At 41.3% G+C, this 21,252-nt stretch overlaps 2 protein-coding genes and 1 pseudogene across 2 annotated transcripts in view; 2 read left to right on the top strand and 1 right to left on the bottom strand.

Annotated features, from left to right (window-relative positions):
- Nucleotides 1-12,847, top strand: part of dis3l (DIS3 like exosome 3'-5' exoribonuclease) — a 19,469-nt gene extending 6,622 nt beyond the window's left edge. Inside the window, exons 5-18 of the mRNA XM_035652245.1 lie at nucleotides 3,160-3,327; nucleotides 3,645-3,723; nucleotides 3,844-4,023; nucleotides 5,176-5,345; nucleotides 5,560-5,721; nucleotides 7,259-7,509; nucleotides 7,927-8,019; nucleotides 8,114-8,402; nucleotides 10,126-10,361; nucleotides 10,491-10,645; nucleotides 11,371-11,549; nucleotides 11,635-11,780; nucleotides 11,907-12,078; nucleotides 12,285-12,847. Of these exons, the coding sequence (XP_035508138.1) occupies nucleotides 3,160-3,327; nucleotides 3,645-3,723; nucleotides 3,844-4,023; nucleotides 5,176-5,345; nucleotides 5,560-5,721; nucleotides 7,259-7,509; nucleotides 7,927-8,019; nucleotides 8,114-8,402; nucleotides 10,126-10,361; nucleotides 10,491-10,645; nucleotides 11,371-11,549; nucleotides 11,635-11,780; nucleotides 11,907-12,078; nucleotides 12,285-12,608 (2,604 nt within the window). The 3' untranslated portion in view covers nucleotides 12,609-12,847. The remainder of the gene's footprint in view (nucleotides 1-3,159; nucleotides 3,328-3,644; nucleotides 3,724-3,843; nucleotides 4,024-5,175; nucleotides 5,346-5,559; nucleotides 5,722-7,258; nucleotides 7,510-7,926; nucleotides 8,020-8,113; nucleotides 8,403-10,125; nucleotides 10,362-10,490; nucleotides 10,646-11,370; nucleotides 11,550-11,634; nucleotides 11,781-11,906; nucleotides 12,079-12,284) is intronic.
- Nucleotides 12,848-13,306: 459 nt separating this feature from the next.
- Nucleotides 13,307-14,705, top strand: LOC118320853 (annotated as a pseudogene).
- Nucleotides 14,706-15,387: 682 nt separating this feature from the next.
- Nucleotides 15,388-19,497, bottom strand: tipin (timeless interacting protein). The gene is made up of 8 exons (XM_035652053.1): nucleotides 19,435-19,497; nucleotides 18,278-18,397; nucleotides 17,682-17,775; nucleotides 16,934-17,009; nucleotides 16,692-16,814; nucleotides 16,547-16,610; nucleotides 16,209-16,448; nucleotides 15,388-16,046 (listed from the first exon to the last, which is right to left on the bottom strand). The coding sequence occupies exons 2-8, from the start codon at nucleotides 18,378-18,380 to the stop codon at nucleotides 15,796-15,798; spliced, it is 951 nt and encodes a 316-aa protein (XP_035507946.1). The 5' UTR covers nucleotides 18,381-18,397; nucleotides 19,435-19,497; the 3' UTR covers nucleotides 15,388-15,795.
- Nucleotides 19,498-21,252: the final 1,755 nt, after the last annotated feature.

The following is a 21,252-nucleotide window of genomic DNA, read 5'->3' as shown; positions in this document are numbered from 1 at the left end:
CTACACTGTTAACACCCTTAAATCTGAAAGTCTTTGTGTTTGAGTGCAGAGCCAAAACAATGGAAAATGTGTTTAAGTACCTACAGACGGCTGTATGTGTCGACCAGGAGCATTCAGTTACTCAACAACAAACACAAAAAACAGCAATATACTTGTTTTCATTTTTGTTTGTTTAAAAATTGAAAAAGAAATGAAATGACCTCAAGGTGAATGTAAAAACTTTTCTGGAGCTTTCAGTCTTATCAAATGATTTTTTTCAGAAGGTGGAGTTTGTGCTGTTGTCATAGAATTGTAGATTTTTAATTAATTGTTTAGAGTTGTAAAGATTAGTTGATTAATTGATTCAATCTTCTGGTTTCTTTAGTCCTCTATGACAGTAAACTCACCTTGAGCTTTGGGAAACATTGATAAACATTTTTCACTCTTTTATGGACCAAACAATGGATCAATTAATTGAGAAAATGATTGACAGAATGATGGATTTCTTTTTAGCAATCTCCATCTTACTAAATAAACTGTTGATGCACAAAACTGCAGAAATAATAAACTGGAATTGTCCTTAAATTACAGAATTGAGAGCAGAAATGTGTAATGTATTAACACATAATATGATTCCTCTGAAAGTTGGTGATTCAATAATTTAATTATCGCTCAGCCCACTAAGACAGTATTTCTTAAATGGGGGTACTGCAGGTGAACTTGAGATTGTTTTTTCAATGTTAATTAAAAAATATCAGTCATGCATAATTCCTAAAATAATTATATGATAAGTTAAATAAAAAATTTAAATGTGAGCTCGATAAATCACATTTCACTGTAGTTGCGTCCCATCATGTTTCTCAATAAATTTTAAGTTTAACTTATCAAAAAGAAGCAGTTCAGTGAAATATAGGACTGTCGTGTTACTGAATGATGACAAAAAAAGGCTTTCCATGAATCTAGTGATGGATTCTAAACATTTCAAATGAAGCATTTAAGTGTTTTCCTTAATAAATCAGACACTGATGGCACAGCGCTGTATTCTATCTCTTTATTCATTAACCCTCTAAAAGCCGACCTTTTTTGCATTATCCTGTTTAATTCAATCTAAAATAAAAACTATAATAGCTCAATTTCAACCATTATGGGTTATTTACTTATATAACCTTTTAGCTTAGGTTGTACAGATTTTAGGGATGTAAATAATTTCAAGATACTAAGATACACGATAATTATTGGGACAGATAAATTATCGGCCGATAAATTATTGATACCTATAATTCTATTTTTATGCAAAAGTATGTAAGTGATGTTTTGAACTTTGCTAGAAAAAAATTAAATGAATATTTGAAGAGTCAGAACTTTTGTTGTTAGATTTGGTTAGAACAGAGTTATGGAATATTAAATCATCCATCTCAGCCTTTCTTACCATCAGGTGTGTAAAAACTACAGGTGTTCAACTTCTTTTTGAAATACAAAAATATGAAATGATTGGTTATCTTATCGGTATCGGCCATGAAAGGCTGGTAATTATCGGTTATTGTATCAGCTGAATAAAATCCATATCGTGCATCAAAGAAATGACATCACAATAAACAAAAATACTAACGTAGGCACTGGCTGACCATTTCTGTTGCAGAGTTTAGAGGGTTAACCACTGCACTCACAGAGCGTATGCGCTATAGAGGATGGGGTAAATGAGTCCACAGACTTAAATCCACAGAACAAGTAGATTGTAAATCCTAAATCTTATTTATGCCACATCGTGGACTTGCAGCTCCTTATTGTCTTGCATTGCCATGCCCCATATATACCCCATCCATATCGCTCCATTGAGCTGCTTGACAGCTAATATGCTGTAAAAAGTAAACTCTCATGGCTGGTTTAAAGTTTTGATGAAGTGGCTACAGTATGACTCAGTGGAGCTCCAAGAGTTGTTTTAACACATGAGGGGCTGTGATGAATCACAGGTAGTTGTGCTCTGTAAACAGCTTATTCTGAGAAAAGACAAGTAATTATTTTTGTCTTGTTTACTTGTTAACAGTTGCTGTCAAGTCATTATGGAAATTATAATGAGGAAGAATAAGCTGGTGTGTGGATGAGCAGAGGCTGTGTATGAAGAGATCTTGATGACAAAGCAAAAACAGTATTATTTTAGTATTAAGTCCATTTCTATGAATTTCTTTGTGTTTAGCATACGCAGAAATAGATTCCCTGTTTGCTGAGCGCAGATATCTGTGTGTGACGTGAGTGTGTTGCAGTTTACAGATGCAGAGTGGATATTATAAATGCAGGAGAAAGGCATTCTCGGCTGCCACAATAAAACAGTAAAGTGGAAGCCTCGTTGGTGTCGAGTACTTCGAAGTTTGGATAAACATGAAACTCTCCTTCTTGAATCATCAGTACAAAGATGAACTTTGTCACAAAATACGGTTGTTATAGTTTACTAAAACTAACCTAAAATAAATGTCTTCATGCCTATTCTGACAAATACCCCCATATTGTAATGAAAACACCCTAAATCTAATACAGAAACTACTAAAAACTAAACTGAAACTAAACATTTTTAAACAATAAGAAGTAAAGTGAAACAAGCAAACTCACTCTGGAAACTAACTGAAACTAAACTGAACTAAAAACAAAATAAAAACTAGTGAAAAATACAAAACTATAATCACTCTGATGGGCACCTGGCCAAATGGCTGCTTCTCCATAGCAACAGCAGCTGAGGCTGATGGGTAGTGCAGTATTTTAGAGCCATCTGCCATTCAGATCTGACGGGAAAAACATGATTTCTCAAAAATGTTAATTAAAACTGGTGGAAAATATAGAAGTGTCATTACAGCATCCAGGAGACTGCTGTGTTTCTGTGTTAAACAATATTTAGGATTTCATTAGAAAAAACCTGGAAAGGAGGATTGAGAGTGAGGAAAAATACTGCTGCTTCTCCTACTTTGCAACCCGTTGCTGACTCAACTGAATTTGAATGTAAAAGGACCAAAAGTTGGGTGCCTTCCAGGATGTCATTAGAACTGAGGAGGCCAAACAACCCTGAGTATCAAACTGCATTATTATCAGAATGATCAGGCCTTTAGAGCAGATTTCTGCACGAGTGTCCGCATTATCTCCGGACCCATGATGCCAGTTACTGTTCCTGACATGTGTCTCTTTATTTGCCAGGATTTCTTGCAAGACTTCTGGCCGCAGCTGCAGGCAGCTCATGAGCTGTACAGCTCCATTTCCCAGGCGCTACAAGAGAAGGAGAGCGAGGGGTCGCAGAAGGAGTTTGCTGAACATCTGCCCGCCGAAGTCCTGGAGGCTGGAATCAAGTCTGGACGTTACATTAAGGTACAGCACGAGTCCATATAACGGGGTTTATGTCTAGTGAGCCTTTTATTAGAACAACTAGTTATGATGCGGGACAAGAAATAAACAAAAAGCTTCTAGAAATGTTCAGTGTCAGTACTGAAAAGACATTTTAGGGTCAAAGATGTAGAGAAAATAAAGGCCAGTTATCAGCTCTAAAGCACTGGGGCTGACGGAGGACTGTACTGGGCATGCTCAGTCATGCTCCAAAAGAAGTTAATGGCCAATCAGACTGGTAAATTAAACTAGATTTTTTTTTTAAATCAAAATAAATCATATCTTTCTTTCCTCTTTATCAGGGTACTCTGAAAATCAGCAAGCACCGGCCACAGAATGAAGCTTCGGTCATGACGGATGGATTATCTAACAAGGACGCAGGTGATCAGAACCATACCGACCACAGGAAGACCACGCAGATATAATCAGATATAACAAACTCATTGCTCCTGACTCTGCTCTCTCTTCTCTCCACTTCCTGTCTTCTCTCTCCTGTCTCAGATATGAGTCGAGGCGTGTCGGTGTTCGGCATTAAGAATCGTAACAGAGCCGTGCACGACGACGTGGTTGTGGTGGAGTTGCTTCCGAAGAGCGAGTGGAAGGGGAAGGTCACAGCCCTGGCTGGGGGCCAGGTGGAGGAGAAGAGTGGCGAGGAAAACGAGAGTAAACCTATGCCGACAGGTGAGACCGTCCATAGTGTAAAGCATTATCTTTTTGGCCATGATCAAATCAACAGACCCCAACAAATGTCACATCATCACAATTTTAACAGGTGTTTTAGTGAAATGTAGAATTGTGATAATCGTGAATCATATCGCAGCCACAGTTTTTGTCCAAATAATCGCAGTATGATTTTTTTTACCATATTGTGCAGTCCTTGGATTAAAACAGTAGTATTAACACAAACTGTAGAAGCAGTGTTTGTCTGGATTCTTCTGTCTGTATAGATGGATCGAGGTATTACACCTACATAGTTTTATTCTATTTAACATTTGTTGCAAAAAACCCAATCTTTTTTTTTTATTGTATATGTGTATTTTAAACATAGAGGAAACACAAACAACACAGCTCATCTGGTATCAGACTCAACTGAAGTGCTGGGGCACACACCCCTTAAGGTTTTCTTTAAAACAAATGTATGTCAGCACTGAGTGTTATTCACTAAAAAGCAAATATTAGACCTGAGTCTAATAGATTGTTGTTTACATCCGTGTTTGTCTCCTACCCTGCTTATTGCTGCCGTTTTTCCAGTGGAGCCATTGGCAGGAATGTTTCTCCAGCCTCGTGTTTTAGTGCAGGAACCCACTCATCAAACATTTCTTCACAGTGCTATTAGTGGTTGAAAAAGGACACATGGTACCTTTTTAATGCATGTTTTTGTCCTCAACCTTTAGTGACAGTGATTAACTCAATGGTCCACTTGAATAGAGACCATTAGATCAGTGGAAAGCTCTGTATGGATTTAAGTGGACAGTTTTGTTTCAAACGCGTATTAATGCTGTTAAATAAGATGAATTAGGTTTCTTTCTGTATTTATTAAGATGATATTTTACAAAAACCTTTTTTGGTCAGAGGGTCTCACAGACACAGCTGATCTCCGTTAAGTCCTTTCTTAAAACACATTTTCTTAAGTATCTTTTATTTCCTAAATGTTTTTCTTGTTTTATCTGGTTGAAATGTTCTTTAAGCACTTTGAGCACTTTATAACATGGGTTTTGAAAGTGCTCGATAAATAAAGATTATTATTATTTCAAATGTTGGTATTTGACACTAGAACATACAATGATAACTCAAGAGAGTCTCAGTGCTGATGTCTGATGTTGAAATCCACAGGCCGTGTTGTGGGGATCCAGCAGAGGAACTGGAGGGACTATGTGGTAACTTTCCCCCCCAGGGACGGGACTCAGTCCCAGAGCAGGAATTCCCAGCGGATCCTGGCGGTGCCCTGGGACAATCGCATCCCCAAGATCCGCATCAGTACTCAGCAGGCTGATGCTCTGCAGGTCTGGTTTGCCTTCGAGTGGCCACTGATTTATTTAGTAACTTGTGCTTAGAAAGCTAATTTGAATCAGCCGTTCTTATAGTGGATATCTTTATTACCTTTAGGGACAGCTTCTGGATTTTGCATTAATGTCTAATTTACCTTAAAATCCACCCTAAGTGAGGGATTATATACAATTGTTAATGGCTAATTTAAACTATTGTTTTTTCACCCAGGACCACAGAGTGGTGGTGCGCATTGATTCATGGGAAAGCACGTCGCTCTATCCCAACGGCCACAGTGTGCGGGTGCTGGGTCGGGCTGGAGAGATGGAGACGGAGGTCCAGACCATCCTCATAGAGAAGTGCATCCACGTGCCTCCCTTCTCAGACGCACAGGTCAGAAAGCAAGCTTCTCACTGATTAGATTAAACCACACTTTACAGACGCTCAGTGATTTTAAAGCTGCAATTAAAGGATGTAGGATTTAGTGGCATCTATCGGTGTAGTTGTAGATTGTGTTTGTGTGTGAATTAGTTTGTTTCTGATGAGCAGTTTGCACCTTGCACAGCAGCCTCTGCCATACACTGTAAGTGCAGTACATTTACCTTTTTGTGGCTATAATTGTTATAGTGAACACATCAGCAAACAATTGCCGACTTGCACATGTAGCAGAGTTGTTTTCATGCTACAGCTGTGAGATAATTTCAGTCAATATCAGGGATATAAAGGCCAGGTGAAAAACGATTTTTACTATCATTTATTGCATTTTTCATATAGAACATAGAAGAAAACTGCTCAGATGTGACATAGGCAAAATGTTCTTCCTGCTGGCAAATGTCAGTAGGTTGAATAACTTTTTATGTCTGATCTTTTTAATATCTGGTAGACTGAGAAGGAGGCACAGAGGGTCGAACTCTACGGGAACACCGAAATTAACAGAGTTCTTCCACAATACCAAACCAATATCTTCATAACTTTAGAAAAAAGGTTTCATTTGACAACTTAATTTGAATGAACCACAAGGAATGTTGAATGTTACTTTGAATTTAGCCACGTTAATAATTTTAACGTTGATGTTTTGTCTGACAGAATTGTTGCTGAGTACTATTACTTTGCTTTTAATGCATTAAAGTGACACTATTGATATTCTGTTGAACACATATTTGGGACTATTTCAGGCACCTGACAAATGTAAGTTTAATATTCTCAGTTTCCAGCTCTTTACAAAAAACTTGAGCTGCTACAAACTGGTCGTGAGGCCATTCAATGATTTAAAAACCAAAGACAGAATGTTAAAATGAATTCTGTGGTAAAGGCATTGCTCCTGTTTGCTGGGCCTCAAAGATACACACACTGTGTTTTGCTGTGTGTAACATAACTCTTTGTTTTCCATAAAACTGGATTCTGTACGGAAGGATGTTGCTGAGCAAACATGTGGTGACACTGCCACCTAGAGGCCAAACCTGAGAAAGGTGTTTCAGGGCTGAAGCGTCTCTTTCAAATTACAGAGTTCATGAGAGTTTCTATGCACCTTGTTCTCTTTGTAGGAGGCTTAGGACCCAAAACTTAATAGTTTTGGTGCTCAGTGTGCCGTACACAAAGGAATGAAATAGCCTTGTTGAAACTACGTCTTTTTTTCTTTTCAGCACATTCAGCATATATATATATATACCTGTTCCTTTTATCATTCAACTATCCAAGGACAGAATCAAATGAGCTTTTCTTTCTGCTCAGACTGAAATACACTGCTCATTTTATTTGGTAAAGAAAGGCCTCTGGTGTCTCTGCACACTACACAATATCTGATGGTCTCTTCTCAGCCCAAAGCACATTCAAAATAAATTATTCATACCAGTCCCATTACTTTGGCTGCTTTTGTAAGGTTTTTCAGAGACCTTGTGTAACCTCGTGTTTTCTGTCCGGCTGTCCTCAGCTGAGAGAGATGCCGGTCAACTCTCCCGAGAATCCGTGGAGAATGGATCCTGCCCAGGTGGCAGAGCGGCGGGACCTCAGGGAGAGTCACCTGGTGTTCAGCATCGACCCGCGGGGCTGCGAGGACGTGGACGACACGCTGTCGGTGCGCAGCCTCGCCGGCGGGGAGCTGCTGGAGCTGGGGGTCCACATCGCGGACGTCACTCACTTTGTTAAAGAGGGCTCGCTCACCAACCTGGAAGCACGTACGAGGTTAGTCATAGAAATACCAGAAACAGCTCACAACACAACAGAAGACACAAACTAGAAGTATTGAGTTAGGGGAAACTTTATAAACTTTTTACACAATTCAGAATTATTTGTACCCTTTCAGCAGATGTAATTAGTTTTTCCTTTATTTGTAGATACTGCGTCAGTTTGTCCTGGTGTGTCAGATCAGATGCACATCGTTATTGTTACTGTATATTATTCATTTCCCACATGTATGCTTTCAATGTTCATGCATTTCTTTTGAATAAGCACATCTTTTAGCGCTTTCACAGCACAGAATAGACGTTTAATCAGTAATTAGAAGTGTGTCTTTAAGCATTTCCACCTCGCATTACACATTACACAATGCCTCTTTTTAAAATGTAAAGAGACTTTATTCTGCTTCTGTGTCTGTCTAAGGGCTACGACCTATTACCTGGCAGACCGCAGGTACGACATGTTGCCTGCTGTTCTCAGTGGAGACCTCTGCTCTCTGCTCGGAGGAGTCGACAGGTCAGTAAACTCCACAGTATTTCGTTTTGGAAGGTGTTGGGACATGAACACGTTAAAACATGCTATCTGTAAATGTTTCCGCTCTCAAATCCAGGTACGCGATGAGCGTGATGTGGGAGCTCGACGCAAACACCCTCAATGTCAAAAGTGTGTGGTATGGTCGCACGGTCATCCGCTCCTCCTACCAGCTCTACTACGAACTGGCCCAGGCGCTCCTCAACGGGGAGCAGGCGGAGGTGCCGGAGCTGGCCAACCTTGGGCCCGAGGAGAAGGATGCTAAGCTAGCTCAGCTCACCCAGGCTCTGGAGATGCTGACACACGTAGCCAGACAGCTGCGGGCGCAGAGGGACAGAGGAGGGGCGCTGGAGCTGGAAGGGGTGGAGGTAGGATTGGGTTCTCCTTTTTCTTTTCTACAAGATTTGTTCAAGATTTGGGATTGTGACTGTTCTCGGTCGTTCAGTAGTTATTTCCCCGGATCCGTTCCTGAAATAACATCCTGTAAGTTGTCCACTGGGATAATTCCTATGTTAAAAATGAATGAATTCTACCATTGAAAGGCTCAATCCCACACAGAACTACGTTAAAATATTATCACCAGGGTTCCCCTGGAAAACCTGGAATACCTGGAATACCTGGAAATTTAGAGAATAGTTTTGTCATGGAGACACCTGGAAATTGATTCAAATGACCAAATATCCTGGAAATAATTAATAGTGTTTTTTTTATTATTGTATTTTAGCTCCTCTTTTAGATAGAATAGAATAAACTTTATTGTCCCCGAGGGGAAATGTATCTTGGGCACAGTGCTACAGTTTGTTGCTTCACAGAAACAAGCATACTCGAACAACAGACACACATCAAAAAAACTTACAAAATCAACATAAAAACATCTCAAAACATGAAAGACACTATACAACACTGACAATGTGGCAGCTTAAAGACAGACTGTAAGAAACTGACAGAAACTTAAAAAGATCGCCTACCAACGTATTTTTATCATATTTGACATATTTAATAAAATCATACAGACGTAATTGGCTTCTTTTTTTGATAAATTCAGTGAGATATCGGCCGACTGTGTATTTTAAAGATTTTCTTACATACCTTAAAATTAAGAAGACTTTGCAACCCTCTATGAGGCCTTGGCGACCCCTAGTGGGGGTCCCGACCCCAGGTTGAGCCATTCGGGCACTGGGGGCTTACACAGAACACTACATGGATCAGACACAGCTGTAACAGTGGAGTTATTTTTAAAACAGCCAGTACAGCAGAAAGGTGTTAATCTCACACAGGATCATAAAGTAATTTGAGTGGAAATATTCCAATAAAAGCTGCGTGAATACAGAACGCTCCACTGAGAAAGTGCTGACATTTTTCACATGAGGCTTTAATTTACGATGGTTGGTAGGTCAGCTGTAAAAACAAGAGATGAATTCTTCCTGTGGTTCATCTATAAGACGCTTTCTAATAAACTGTCTTATTTAGATATGTGTGACAGATGTTTGTGTTGTTTCATCGTGGAGGTAAATGAGCGTCTCTGTTCGCTTCCTGGTGTAGTTTGAAAATATGTCATTGTGAGATAATGTCACTGAAGTGTTGCTTCAGTGAGAAAGTCGAGTCAAAACTAAATGTTTTAAAATGAATATAATAATTATTTTATTGTTTCAACCAGGATAAATGACTCAACATCCATATCTTTAAGGATATTTAAAGTTATTGTCAACAAGTCCCACGAAAAGACCGAAACCATAAATGTGTTTGTCTATTGAATATTCAGACTTCCTCCTCCATCTGTCTCAGCTCCAAGTCCAAAAACTCAATAAATAAGTAAAAGTTACTCAATCAGGAGTAAACATTACATTTGGTGGGGACTATTTTCAGCGGCGGATTAATCCACATTAGAGCTGCAATGATTAGTCAGCATTTTGGATAATTGTTGAATCGTTTTGAAACATTTTTTTAAGAAACAAGCATCCAAATTCTCTGATTTCAGTTTCTCAAATGTGAATATTTTCTGTTTTCTTTAGTCCTTTATGACAGTGAACTGAATATCTTTTCTCAAATCCTTTCATCTTTGTCTCAAACTGTTTCTCCATCCTTCCTCAGGTCCGTGCCCAGCTGGATGAAGAGAGGAACATCACAGCCCTGGTCCCCCGTCAGCCCCTGGAGGTCCACGAGACCGTGGCCGAGTGCATGATTTACGCCAACCACTGGGTTGCGCGCAAGATCCAGGAGACCTTCCCTCATCAGGCCCTGCTGAGGCGTCACCCGCCACCACGGCAGGACATCTTCAGAGAGCTGGTGGACAGCGCCACGGCCGCGGGATTCGCCATCGATACCGGGTTAGTTACTCTACGAGTGTCCTGTGTGGAGGCTGAGGAGGTTCACATCGGGTGTTTTTACTAGTTTTAATGTTGGGCAAAAACAACAACCAGAGACTGATCTGTGAACGGGTAATTCTGTCCCTCCAGGACCAACAAGGCTTTAGCTGAGTCTCTGGACCGGGCCGTGGACCCACAGGACCCGCTGGTGAACAGGGTGCTGAGAATGATGGCCACTACTGCCATGTCACAGGCTCTGTACTTCTGCACCGGTCTTCAGTCCCAAGACCAGTACTACCATTACGGTACACCAAACAATACCTACGTGATATCTTTTGCTTTTAGTTTGTGGTTTGTTGTTTATTTTGTTTTGTGTTTTTGTGTTTTTCATTTATTCTAATCTAATTTCCATAATTTAATGGGATTATTTAAAGGTTATATATACGGAATTAATTTGCTGATAGATGTCACTAGAGCATCTCAGACCAAAACAATGGGCGCTACAGATGACCAGACTCCATCAACAAAACGAGTAATTTTACTCAGCAGGTAATTGTAAAATAAATAAACTGAGCAAACCATCGTTGATAGTCGCAGCGTAAACTAATGTTAATCCTTGGAGACAAATGCACCCATCAAAGTCCGTCCACTATAAGTTGTTTTTGTTGCCACTGATCAGATTGTTGTATATCATCGTAACTTCATTCAAAGTGACGAACAGAATAAAACTCATTAAAGCGTCTCTGTTAGTGTTTCCAACAATCACCAACTCTGGTTTGGTGGAAATAAATCCTTAATTCACCGACGTAGATGATAAAAACAGCAGTTTCAGTCGGAGCAGACCGGCTATGGAAACAAACCACAGAGAGGCTGCGATACAACACAGGCAGAGGGAGAGAGACACCATGTGACTCTGTGTATAGAGAATATAATGTTTTTATTAATGTTTTCATATATATAACCTTTAAAAAGTAAGATTCTTTGACTAAAAAGATGAAATAAAAGAACTGTGCTGGTTTCTCTCTCTCAGGTTTGGCTCTGGACCGTTACACACACTTCACCTCACCCATCCGTCGCTATGCCGACATCGTGGTCCACCGCCTTCTCACCGCGGCCATCGACATGGACAGAGGGGTGGACCGTGGTAATACATTAGTCGGTTACAAAGAACTGGCAGAAATGGCTCATCATATCAACAACAGGAACGTGGTCAGTGCCGTTCAGTGGTTCTGTGATTCACTGCTTTCTATGTACTGTGATATAAACTCTTGTGACCTCTGTGGGACCTTTCCAGGCGGCCCAGCAGGCCCAGAAGCTGTCCACAGTTTTGTTCCAGTGTCTCTACTTCAAAGAACGAGACCCTCAGACGGACCCGCGCTGCGTGGCGGACGCTGTCATCTACTCCATCCGAGACAACGGCATGTTGGTGTTTGTCCCAGAGTAAGAAAACGAGTGGCGCTAGTTACTGATTTCATTGTTGAAGCTACTTTTAGTCACATTGGTTCCTGTCTGTGGCCCCGAGCCCGTTGGCTCCTGTAGCTCTGACGGCGCCTGTGCTCTTTCCAGGTATGGCGTGAAAGGGCCGGTGTACTTGAAGGACCGAGAGGGCCTGGTGGTCGCTGTAGGACAGGACGGCGACTGCGAGTGGCAGAGCGGCTCCGTACGAAAATACCCAGACCACATCACCACCACCTCCGCCCGCGGCACCGCCACCTTCAGGCTGTTCGACCACATCACCGTCAGTCACTGAGCGAATTATTTCATATCTGATGTGGACTATTTAAAAGTCCAGTGTGTAACATTTAGGAGGATTTTACACAATTATAGTTATAGAACAAGGACAGGAATAACAAATGCCCATGAAAGCAGAAATGAATGTTTGTTATTATCATTTATTGATTGTACAGATATTGATGAATATTAACAATCCTCTGCCGTCCACAGGTTCGTATTTCTGTCCACTCGTCATCTTGCCACGCAGACAGTCTGAAGCTCGAGGTGATCAGCAACAAGCGCCACCGCAGCGGCGAGCCCCAGCAGCCGCGCTCGCAGGGCCGCAGCCAGCTGGTGCAGGAGGTGGTGCGTCTGGCTGAGGAGGCCTACCAGCAGGCCCAGGAGGTGGCGGCCCGCCGGCCCAAACTCTCCAGAGAGGAGAGAGAGTTCAGCCAGAGCAAAACTCCCAATCTGTACTCCCTCCTGGAGGAGGTGAGGGAGCTGGCTCTCATGGACCTGGAAGTGGTCGCACAGATGTGTGTGACTAAAGCGTAGAGCGGCAGCAACACGCACACAGCTGGACGGGGAGACGCTGAGGAGCACGATAGGTTTTTAAATTTAACAGATGACTGCTGGAAACATCCAAGAACAAATAACATGAACCTACATCAGGAGACTTTTACTAATGACCTCTTTTCTTCTGCAGTTTATTATGTGTAAACTTTGTACGATATAAATGATAAATGCTTTCTCTTTAAAGAGTCTTTGATATTAAATGAGGAGAAATATGCTGATTCTGACTTTGGTTATTCCATAAATAGAGAAGAACTTCAGGGTAAAGTAACTGATTATTCATTTGTTCATGTTATAAAACTGCAGTAGACACACACTGAGGCATTAAATGGTATTTTAACAACATTGGTGATGCTTTATTAGAATGAATGATTAAAGCAAAAACATCAGGAATTAATGAAGCACCAAAATGATCATTTGAGCTATTTACATTTCAAAACTACTGATAAAGTGCTTCGCTGTAGGGACGGGCTCGTCCTGTCTTCGGGTCAATTTGACCCGATTTCGAAATCTAAAATGTCATAACTTTGGTTTTCTTCCGTATAATTGCCTGAAGGTTACATGGATGGTTCCCTGCTATGCTCTTTGCAAGTCAAATTAATTATGTGTGTTTTATTAGATTATTTATAGCACCTGTGGTCTTCTCGGGTCAGTTTGACCTGGCCACATTTAGTGGTGCAATGGGTCTCTCTCTCTCTCACACACTCACACACTCACACACACACACACACACACAATCAAGCGATGAAGAGGACCCTGCAGAAAATAAAGACGTTTTCCAATCCAAAGATGGAAGTCTTCTCTGGTCCTCCATCCCTCCGAGTGACGGACGGCGTCTGTCGGGTGCACAGAGGGAGGGGAGCCCCAGAGGACCAACAAGGTGTGCTGTTTCTGGTGCTCACAGCATAAAGTCGACCTTTGAGTTGTTTATGCCAGAGAACATTGAGAAGATAGTGCTGCAAATGTGTGTGTGATGTGTGTGATGGACCAAACTGATCTACAGGGATACCTGGGTCTTTTGATTCTTGCTGGTGTCTACCGGTCCAGTAAAGAGGTTACGTCCAGCCTGTGGCACGCTCAGTCTGGGAGGGCAATTTTCTGAGCCACCATGCCACTGAAGACATTCAGCATCATCTCTAGAGCAATTCGTTTTGATGATCGCAACACCAGACCAGAGCGCCGTGCCAGAGACAAACTCGCTGCCCTCCGAGAGGTGTGGGATCAGTGGGTGTGTCACCTGCAGCTCATGTATAACCCCGGCACTGATGTGACAGTGGACGAGCGTCTGGTCCCGTTCAGAGGTCGCTGTAGATTCAAGCAGTACATGCCGAGTAAACCCGGCAAGTACGACATCAAAACCTGGGTAGCCTGCGATGCCCAGACCAGCTACGCCTGGAACAGGTGTACACAGGCAAACCTGCAGGTGTCCAGCCGGAGAAGAATCAGGGCCAGCGTGTGGTTCTGGAGGTGACGGAGGGTCTTCGGGGACACACCATCACGTGCGGTCACTTCTTCACGTCCTATGCCCTTGGCCAGGAGCTCCTGAGGAGGAAGCTGGCCATGGTGGGAACAGTGAGGAAGAACAAACCAGAGCTTCCCTCTGCACTGCTGGCGACAAGAGAGAGGGCCAAATTCTCTTCCCAGTTTGTGTTCACTGACACGCACGCTCTCGTCTCCTACTGCCCCAAAAAGAGGAAGAGCACTCTGCATCGAGACACTGCAGTTAGTGCCACGGAGGACAAAAAGCCCCAGATCGTCCTCGACTACAACAAGAACAAGGGGGGAGTCGACAACCTTAACCAGGTATACTGATAAGGTAGATATTCATTCAGGTCAATGCATTCTTGTGTAAGGAAATAAGAATTCATTCTTGAATGATTTGTTGCAGGTCAGTGTATACAGCTGTAAACGGAGGACAGCCCGTTGGCCCCTGATAGTATTTTACAACATGCTTGATGTGTCTGCATACAACTCCTTCGTGCTGTGGAGACAGATCGACCCAACCTGGAATCAGGGGAGGAGCCACAGGAGGAGGCTCTTCCTCGAGGAACTGGGAAGAGAACTTGTGACACCTCATGACACGACGCCCGGTACTTCCCCGCACGCCAGCCTCTGCCAGCTTGGTCAAGGCATTGACCTCTGCAGCTCCTCCTCACCCAGCTGCTGCTCCTCCTCCTCCTCCTCACCCATCACTTGTAAGGAAGAGGTGCAGATTCTGCACAAATGACAACAAAACCAGCACCCGGTGCCAAAAATGCCATGCACATATTTGCAAAACCCACAGCATCGTAACCTGCCACTCATGCAGATGAAGACAGACAGAGAGACAGTCAGACAGAGAGACAGACAGAGAGACAGACAGACAGACAGTGTTTTTGGTTTTATAAAGAGGTTAAAATAAGATGTTTTGAAATAAATATGGTTTGCTCTCTCTCTTATCTATAAATACAACTGCATCAGTCAGTGGTTATCCAAACTAACCATTTCTGCTTATTTTGTTCAAAAACACGATATAATTTCATGTAAATGAGGTTTATTGTCCATAAATAGAGGTGTAAAAGAAGTTTAAAATGTGTGGTAATGTCATTTTACACTTTATAAACAGTGAGTATAAACCCGAGAGGACAACAGGTGGAATGGGAATAGGAGGGTTAAGAGCGGTATATAACCTGTAGTGAATGTCGACCTGAGCGTCCTTAAACAGAAATGTTTATTGTTTGGCACTGTGTCCTGATGGATCAATGATGAAACAGCAGTTTTACAGACACTTCCTGAGAGAACGCCAAAGCTTTTAATGTTACTGCAGTGACCTTTCACACTCCACTGATGAACAATAACGAGGTGCTGTTAACTGCAGGTGGACACGGTTCAACAACAGACATTTCTGACATTTAAGGCTGAAACACACCAACGTCCTGTTTCCAGCATCACTCAAATGATAAACTATGACTACAATGACATTAGCTGGGTCCTCAGGCGAGTTTAGATCCTGTTTAATGAGAAGACTACACCACCTGCTGACGGCTCCAGGAGACGAAGCGCTGCGCCGCCGGTGTGTTTTAGTCTTTAGGGTCATGTGGCTATTTACAAGTAACACCTAGTACAACAAACAACAACAACTGGAAACTGTGAAACCAAACTGAACTCCGTTTACTGCTGCATAAACGGTTTAATCTCCGTGCTCACACCCGTCGCCGGGCTCATGGACCTCGCTGGGTTTGGTTTCTTCCTCGTTCTCCGGCGGAGGCGACTCAGCAGGAGGCTCAGAGTGTTTGTGTGGCAGCTGGCCGGGCTGCTGTGTGCTGCTGCTGACCGGCTCCAGCTCTGAATCCTCCTCTCTCCTCTCCTCTCTGGAGCCGTTGAGGGCGGCGGAAGAGGAGACAGACGTGGGTTCATCCGCTGTCTGAGAGTGTGAGGGATCTGTTGTGAGCAGGAAGAGGCTTTTACAACAACTACTTTCCACTTTAATGTTTGAGCACGTCCGATGGAGACGCATTAATCATTGCAGATTATTGGATTTTGGATCATTTTTACTTTCACTGTGTCTCCGATGTCTGATGAAGATGAATCTATTGAAGTCACCTGTTTGCTGCTGCTGGCGGGCGAGCTTCCTCTCCAGGGCGCGCTGTCTGTTCAGCTCTATGCGTCTACGCTGCTCCTCGGTCAGGGAGGGGGCAGGCGGGGAGAGGGAGGTCTGGGAGGGAGCAGGCGGGGCGGGCGGAGCCGGGGTGGAGTGGATCGGCAGGTCGTTGGAGAAGCTGGTGCTGTTGAACGGATCCGGGTCCCCGAAGATGTGCGATTCAGGAGCGGCCGCTTCTTCACCTGCAGAGGACGAGTCAGTCTTTACAACAGACTGAAACACGTTTAAAAGAGCCTGAACGATGTAAATAATGTCAACCTCATTCTGTTTTATCTCTTACCGTCGTTCCCCATATAGTCCTCATGTGTCAGTGGCATGTCCAGTCGTATCCGTTTGAGACAGGTCTGCCACGGAGGGAAGGGTACATCATTAAATACTGCGCTGTAACAGTGTAAGGAAACATTTAGCACCCGTCTTCTTCCCACCTGCACTTCCTTCTTGCTGCCGAGCTTCTCCACTCTGTCAACGAAGTCTTCAAACTGCAGTTTGGGGTACAAGCGGTGGGCCCAGTTCTCCATCTTCTTCATCAGCAGCCGCAGGTCTTCAGCCTGGTTGGATTAAACACCATCAAACACTGGCTGAATGTATGCAGTGTGGTTATATACGAGTCTGTCTGTCTGTCTGTCTGTCTGTCTGTCTGTCTGTCTGTCTGTCTGTCTGCTCTTACCTCGTGCCCTTTGCCCTTGAAATGGACGTTTTCAAACAGTGTCCGCAGAGCTGGAAGTCCTCTTTCTGAGACCAGCCTGAAGAAGAGTTCAATGTTAACGCTGTAGGTTCGACCAGCAGCTGATAGAAAATGACGTCTGCATTAACAGACTTTATTCGGGGACAGCAGAACATCAGTTTATGAAACAGTTTAGTGTTTACACGTCCGGCAGAGACAGATGGTCAGTATCCTTCATGTGGACTCTAAATGCTCCACAGAAATCATTTTACAGATGTTTTCTTGACGCTACAGGACAGCAAGTGCTCCCAGTCGTTCATGATGAAGTGACTCAGGTTCATTAGCAGTACGTGGTCCGTGTTTAAAGACTCTACACTACTTTAGCCCCAGCCCACAAATAACAGTTCAAATGAAGCTGAATTTATTTGATTTTTACAGAACATTTATCTCCTCGCCTATTAAAAGAAGCAGAAAGTGTTTGTTGTGTGTACACTAACACTGCTGTGCAAGTATTTATCAACCAAACAACACAGAATGAAACACACTCAGCTGAATATTCACTGTGAACAACTAAACTTAATGGACCATTTATTATGTCAAAAAGCTGCTTTCTGTAAATTAAAGGTTATTTTTCAATAAATTGGGGTAATATATTTAAAACGAACTTTCTACCATCAGCCGGCGACTCGCTGTCCTGCTTTCAGTCTGCAGTTGAACCCTTTAAATGCTTCGTGATGTGCGGATGTGGTACCTGTTAGAGTCCAGTTTGGGCTGCGGCCTCTTCACTCCTTTCCTTTTAGCAGCAGGGACGTCGGCCAGCTTGGACACGTCTCCGTCTTCGTCCCCTGTATGAACGGCACACAGGACAGGACGCTTATACAGCAGGACAGACAGGAGCCACTCTTTCAAATTATAATGTCAGAACTAGTGTTGTAGTACTCGAGACCATTGTCTGAGGTCTCGGACCGGTAAAGAGCACCGCTGACGGGCTTTCTGTCCATGTCTTACTGATGATGACATGAAAGCTTTATTGTGACTTGTCAATTCAGTTTTGATAATATGATGAACTTTTTCGAGAAGTGAAACAAGTGTGTTAAGATTAGTTTCATTCTTTGTGAAAACAACAGAGCAAAGACTGTTTTTGTTGTTGCATTTATGTAAAAGCAAACTTAAATAAAAAGAAAACTCACATTTTGATGTTATGTTATGATTTACCTTTGATATATATATATATATTTGATATAACACTAGTCATAACACAATAACTTCCTCCACTTTCTAGCTATGAACTGCTTTTATGATCCTGAATATTGTCCCGGCTGATGGATTCTGACCGCCGGCTCTCACCGAACGGGTCTCCCTCGTCTCGTCCTGCGTGGCCCGGGGAGCGAGGTGCCGGGAGGGGAGGGAAGGCTTCGTCCTCCAGGTCATTCTCCAGCGGGTCGAACATGGTGTGAAAGGTGAAACCTGAAAGAGCCACAAGGATGTTACGTTAATTCCAGATTACAGAAGTGAATTTACTGAAGGACAACCAATGAAAACAGCAGATTAACTCAAACAGCAGCTGTAACAGAAGAATTACACTAGTTAGGATCAATAAAGTAATCTATTACCTGAACCATCATTAATAATATAAATCTCTCATTATCAACCTCTAGGTGGACGTACAATAACTCAAATACTGCACTTAAGTACACAAATGTTACCTTAAAATATAAAAAATATAAAATATAAAATATGTACATTTTATATTTATTAGTATATAAAGCCGTTAATTGTAACATTAAAAACGCTCTTTGTGTTAAGATAAGATACAGCAGCTGCAGATACAACACAACAGATAATAAAATACACATTAAATATAAAATTAAAATAGAAAAATAGAAGAAATAATGAAAATAGAATAAGAGTTTTATGTACAGCAGAACAGTTCAGACCACAGACAGGTGAAACATTAATAATCTGTGTGTAATTATATGTAGTTATAATATGTGTGTGGCAGAATTTACATATTTTAGTGGCTGACTGTTAAAGTTAGTGTCGCTGTGAATTATATTGGCCACCAATAATCGATATTAAACAGGAATATCGACCCCGATATGAACCGCCCCCCCCTCCGGTAGCTCACAGATGGTATCGTCCTCAGGTGGCGGTAAACTCAACCATCAACAGACTCAATACAAAGTGTAAAGACCGACATTGCTTCGTGTTTCACCGCCACACAGAGGATTAACTCTGTCAGCAGAACTATAACGTCTGTGTCTCAACGTTAGCAGAAGATAACTTTATGTGTCAGCAACGTTTTTTAGATAAAAGAGAGGGAAAACCGCGCTGCTAAGCTAACGAGCTACAAGCTGCCGAACAGCGTCACTGCGGGTACGGTGGCTCGCGTGTGAGCTAAAGTTAAACCGCGAGTCTCCGACGTGATAAAACAGCCGATAAAACACTTTATTTACTATGTTTTAGTTTAAATGTGGTTTTTAATGTTGTTATAGTAACGTTACCGGTTGAGAGACGTCCGGCGGCGAAGCAGCTGCGCAAAACGTCCGGTGCGAAGCTTTGCTTTTCAAAATAAAGTCCACAGAGACGTGACGCTGAAGATGAGATCGACCTTATTGATCCTTCACAATAAAAGTCACTTGTTACAGCAGATACACAAAATAAAGGAAAATACACTTTAAAATAAAATAAAGAATATAAAAATGAAAGATATAATAGAAGTAGAAAAATAAGAATAGTAGTTGTAAATATTCTATTTGTTATTATTCTATTTGAATATTCTATAGATATTTCAATCTATCTAAATATGTACACTATATACAGCTTTTAAATAATAGTTATTATAAATGCTGATTAATACATTAGATTTGAATGTAATTTCAAAATGTTATAAACTAAAACATTTTTCATTATAATTTTATCAGCTTAGAAGCTTATCTTGCCTAAAGTAAAGAGAGGTCATTCTTTGGTATAAACGGGATAATGCCTGGCGAGGTGTCCGTTATCAGGAAATAATTCAATAACGCAGCGTACGATCAACAAACTGTAAATGTAACTTTACAGTTTCTTTAATGACAACACTAGCTAGTTATCAGCCATGTCATTGTCCCCAAATCAATATCAATAATTTCACTAAGGACAGGTTATATTAGTGAGGCTGCAGCCAAACACCTCCTCAGGCATTATCACTAACATGTGTTCTGTTTTTGATCAGTTTATTACTTTTACTTCAATTGAGACCGTTGATTTGACACTTTTTTGGTATTTGAAATAAAAATGTTTCCTGTCATTACTAATGTTGTCAGGTGGCGACCAATAATTAATGGTTAAAGTGAACACATATTGTAGTAAATCTATTAATTTGTGTATTTGTATCATTATTTTCTGTCTTTATTTTTTTATACTCTTTATTTATTAAAGTGTGACTCCTTACAGTAGTTATAGTAAAACAAAATATAGTAAACAACCAACATTTATATGTTCATTACTACTGTAAGTTCCTTCCCACCCCACAATCCCATCCTCTAAAATGAATAATAATAATAATAATAATAATAACAGGCTCAGGGAGTATCTTAAAGTATATAACTTTTTGTTTTTAATATTAGTTTTTTATATACTCTGTCAAACAGAGTAACAAGATTACTTATGATTTAGGACCTCCATTTTATAAATTTCATTAATTGTATTCTTCCATTTAAGTTGTGGTGGTTCTGGTTTCAGACATTTTTTTATTATCTGTTAAATTGTTCCTATTCTTACATTTCTAAAAAGATATTTATAATTTTCTTATGAGAGTTGCTGTGGTGCTCTAACGAGCAATAGTTGTTCGAGTCCTAAATGTAGTTTAACTCCATCATTTTACTTATTTCTGTCCTGCAGCACTATCGACAGAAATTAATAAAATCTGCTGTCTTTAACTTAATTAATTCAATTTTAAGCTTAAGATATTAGATACCTTAACAACAAAATGCAACAATCTTAAATTATAATAAAATAATACAATGTAAAACAATGTAATAATACAAAACACAACGACACAATAATAATGGGTTAGGCCCAATAGACACTCATTGTGTCCAGTTGCAGGGCTTTTAATTTGAAAGGTAAAACGCTGTTCTATAAAGCCTCCTTTTGACAAATTTACATACAAAACAATTTTCTCACACAACAATCGGCACCAAATCAGTCTTAAAAATGTATTTAATTGAAGTTTATGATCCACAGAGAGTACAACACTTTATTCTCCATCACTTTTATTTCTTAATGTTAGAAACTTGTTGACAATAAACCATCTCCTCTCTGCAGCTCGAGTAGCCTAT

Source organism: Morone saxatilis, unplaced genomic scaffold (genome assembly GCF_004916995.1).
Source record: "Morone saxatilis isolate NCDOM2014 unplaced genomic scaffold, NCSU_SB_2.0 Contig11, whole genome shotgun sequence".
NCBI lineage: Eukaryota > Metazoa > Chordata > Actinopteri > Moronidae > Morone > Morone saxatilis.
Note: the sequence above shows the minus strand (reverse complement) of the source record. Positions and strands in the feature narration are given on the sequence as shown.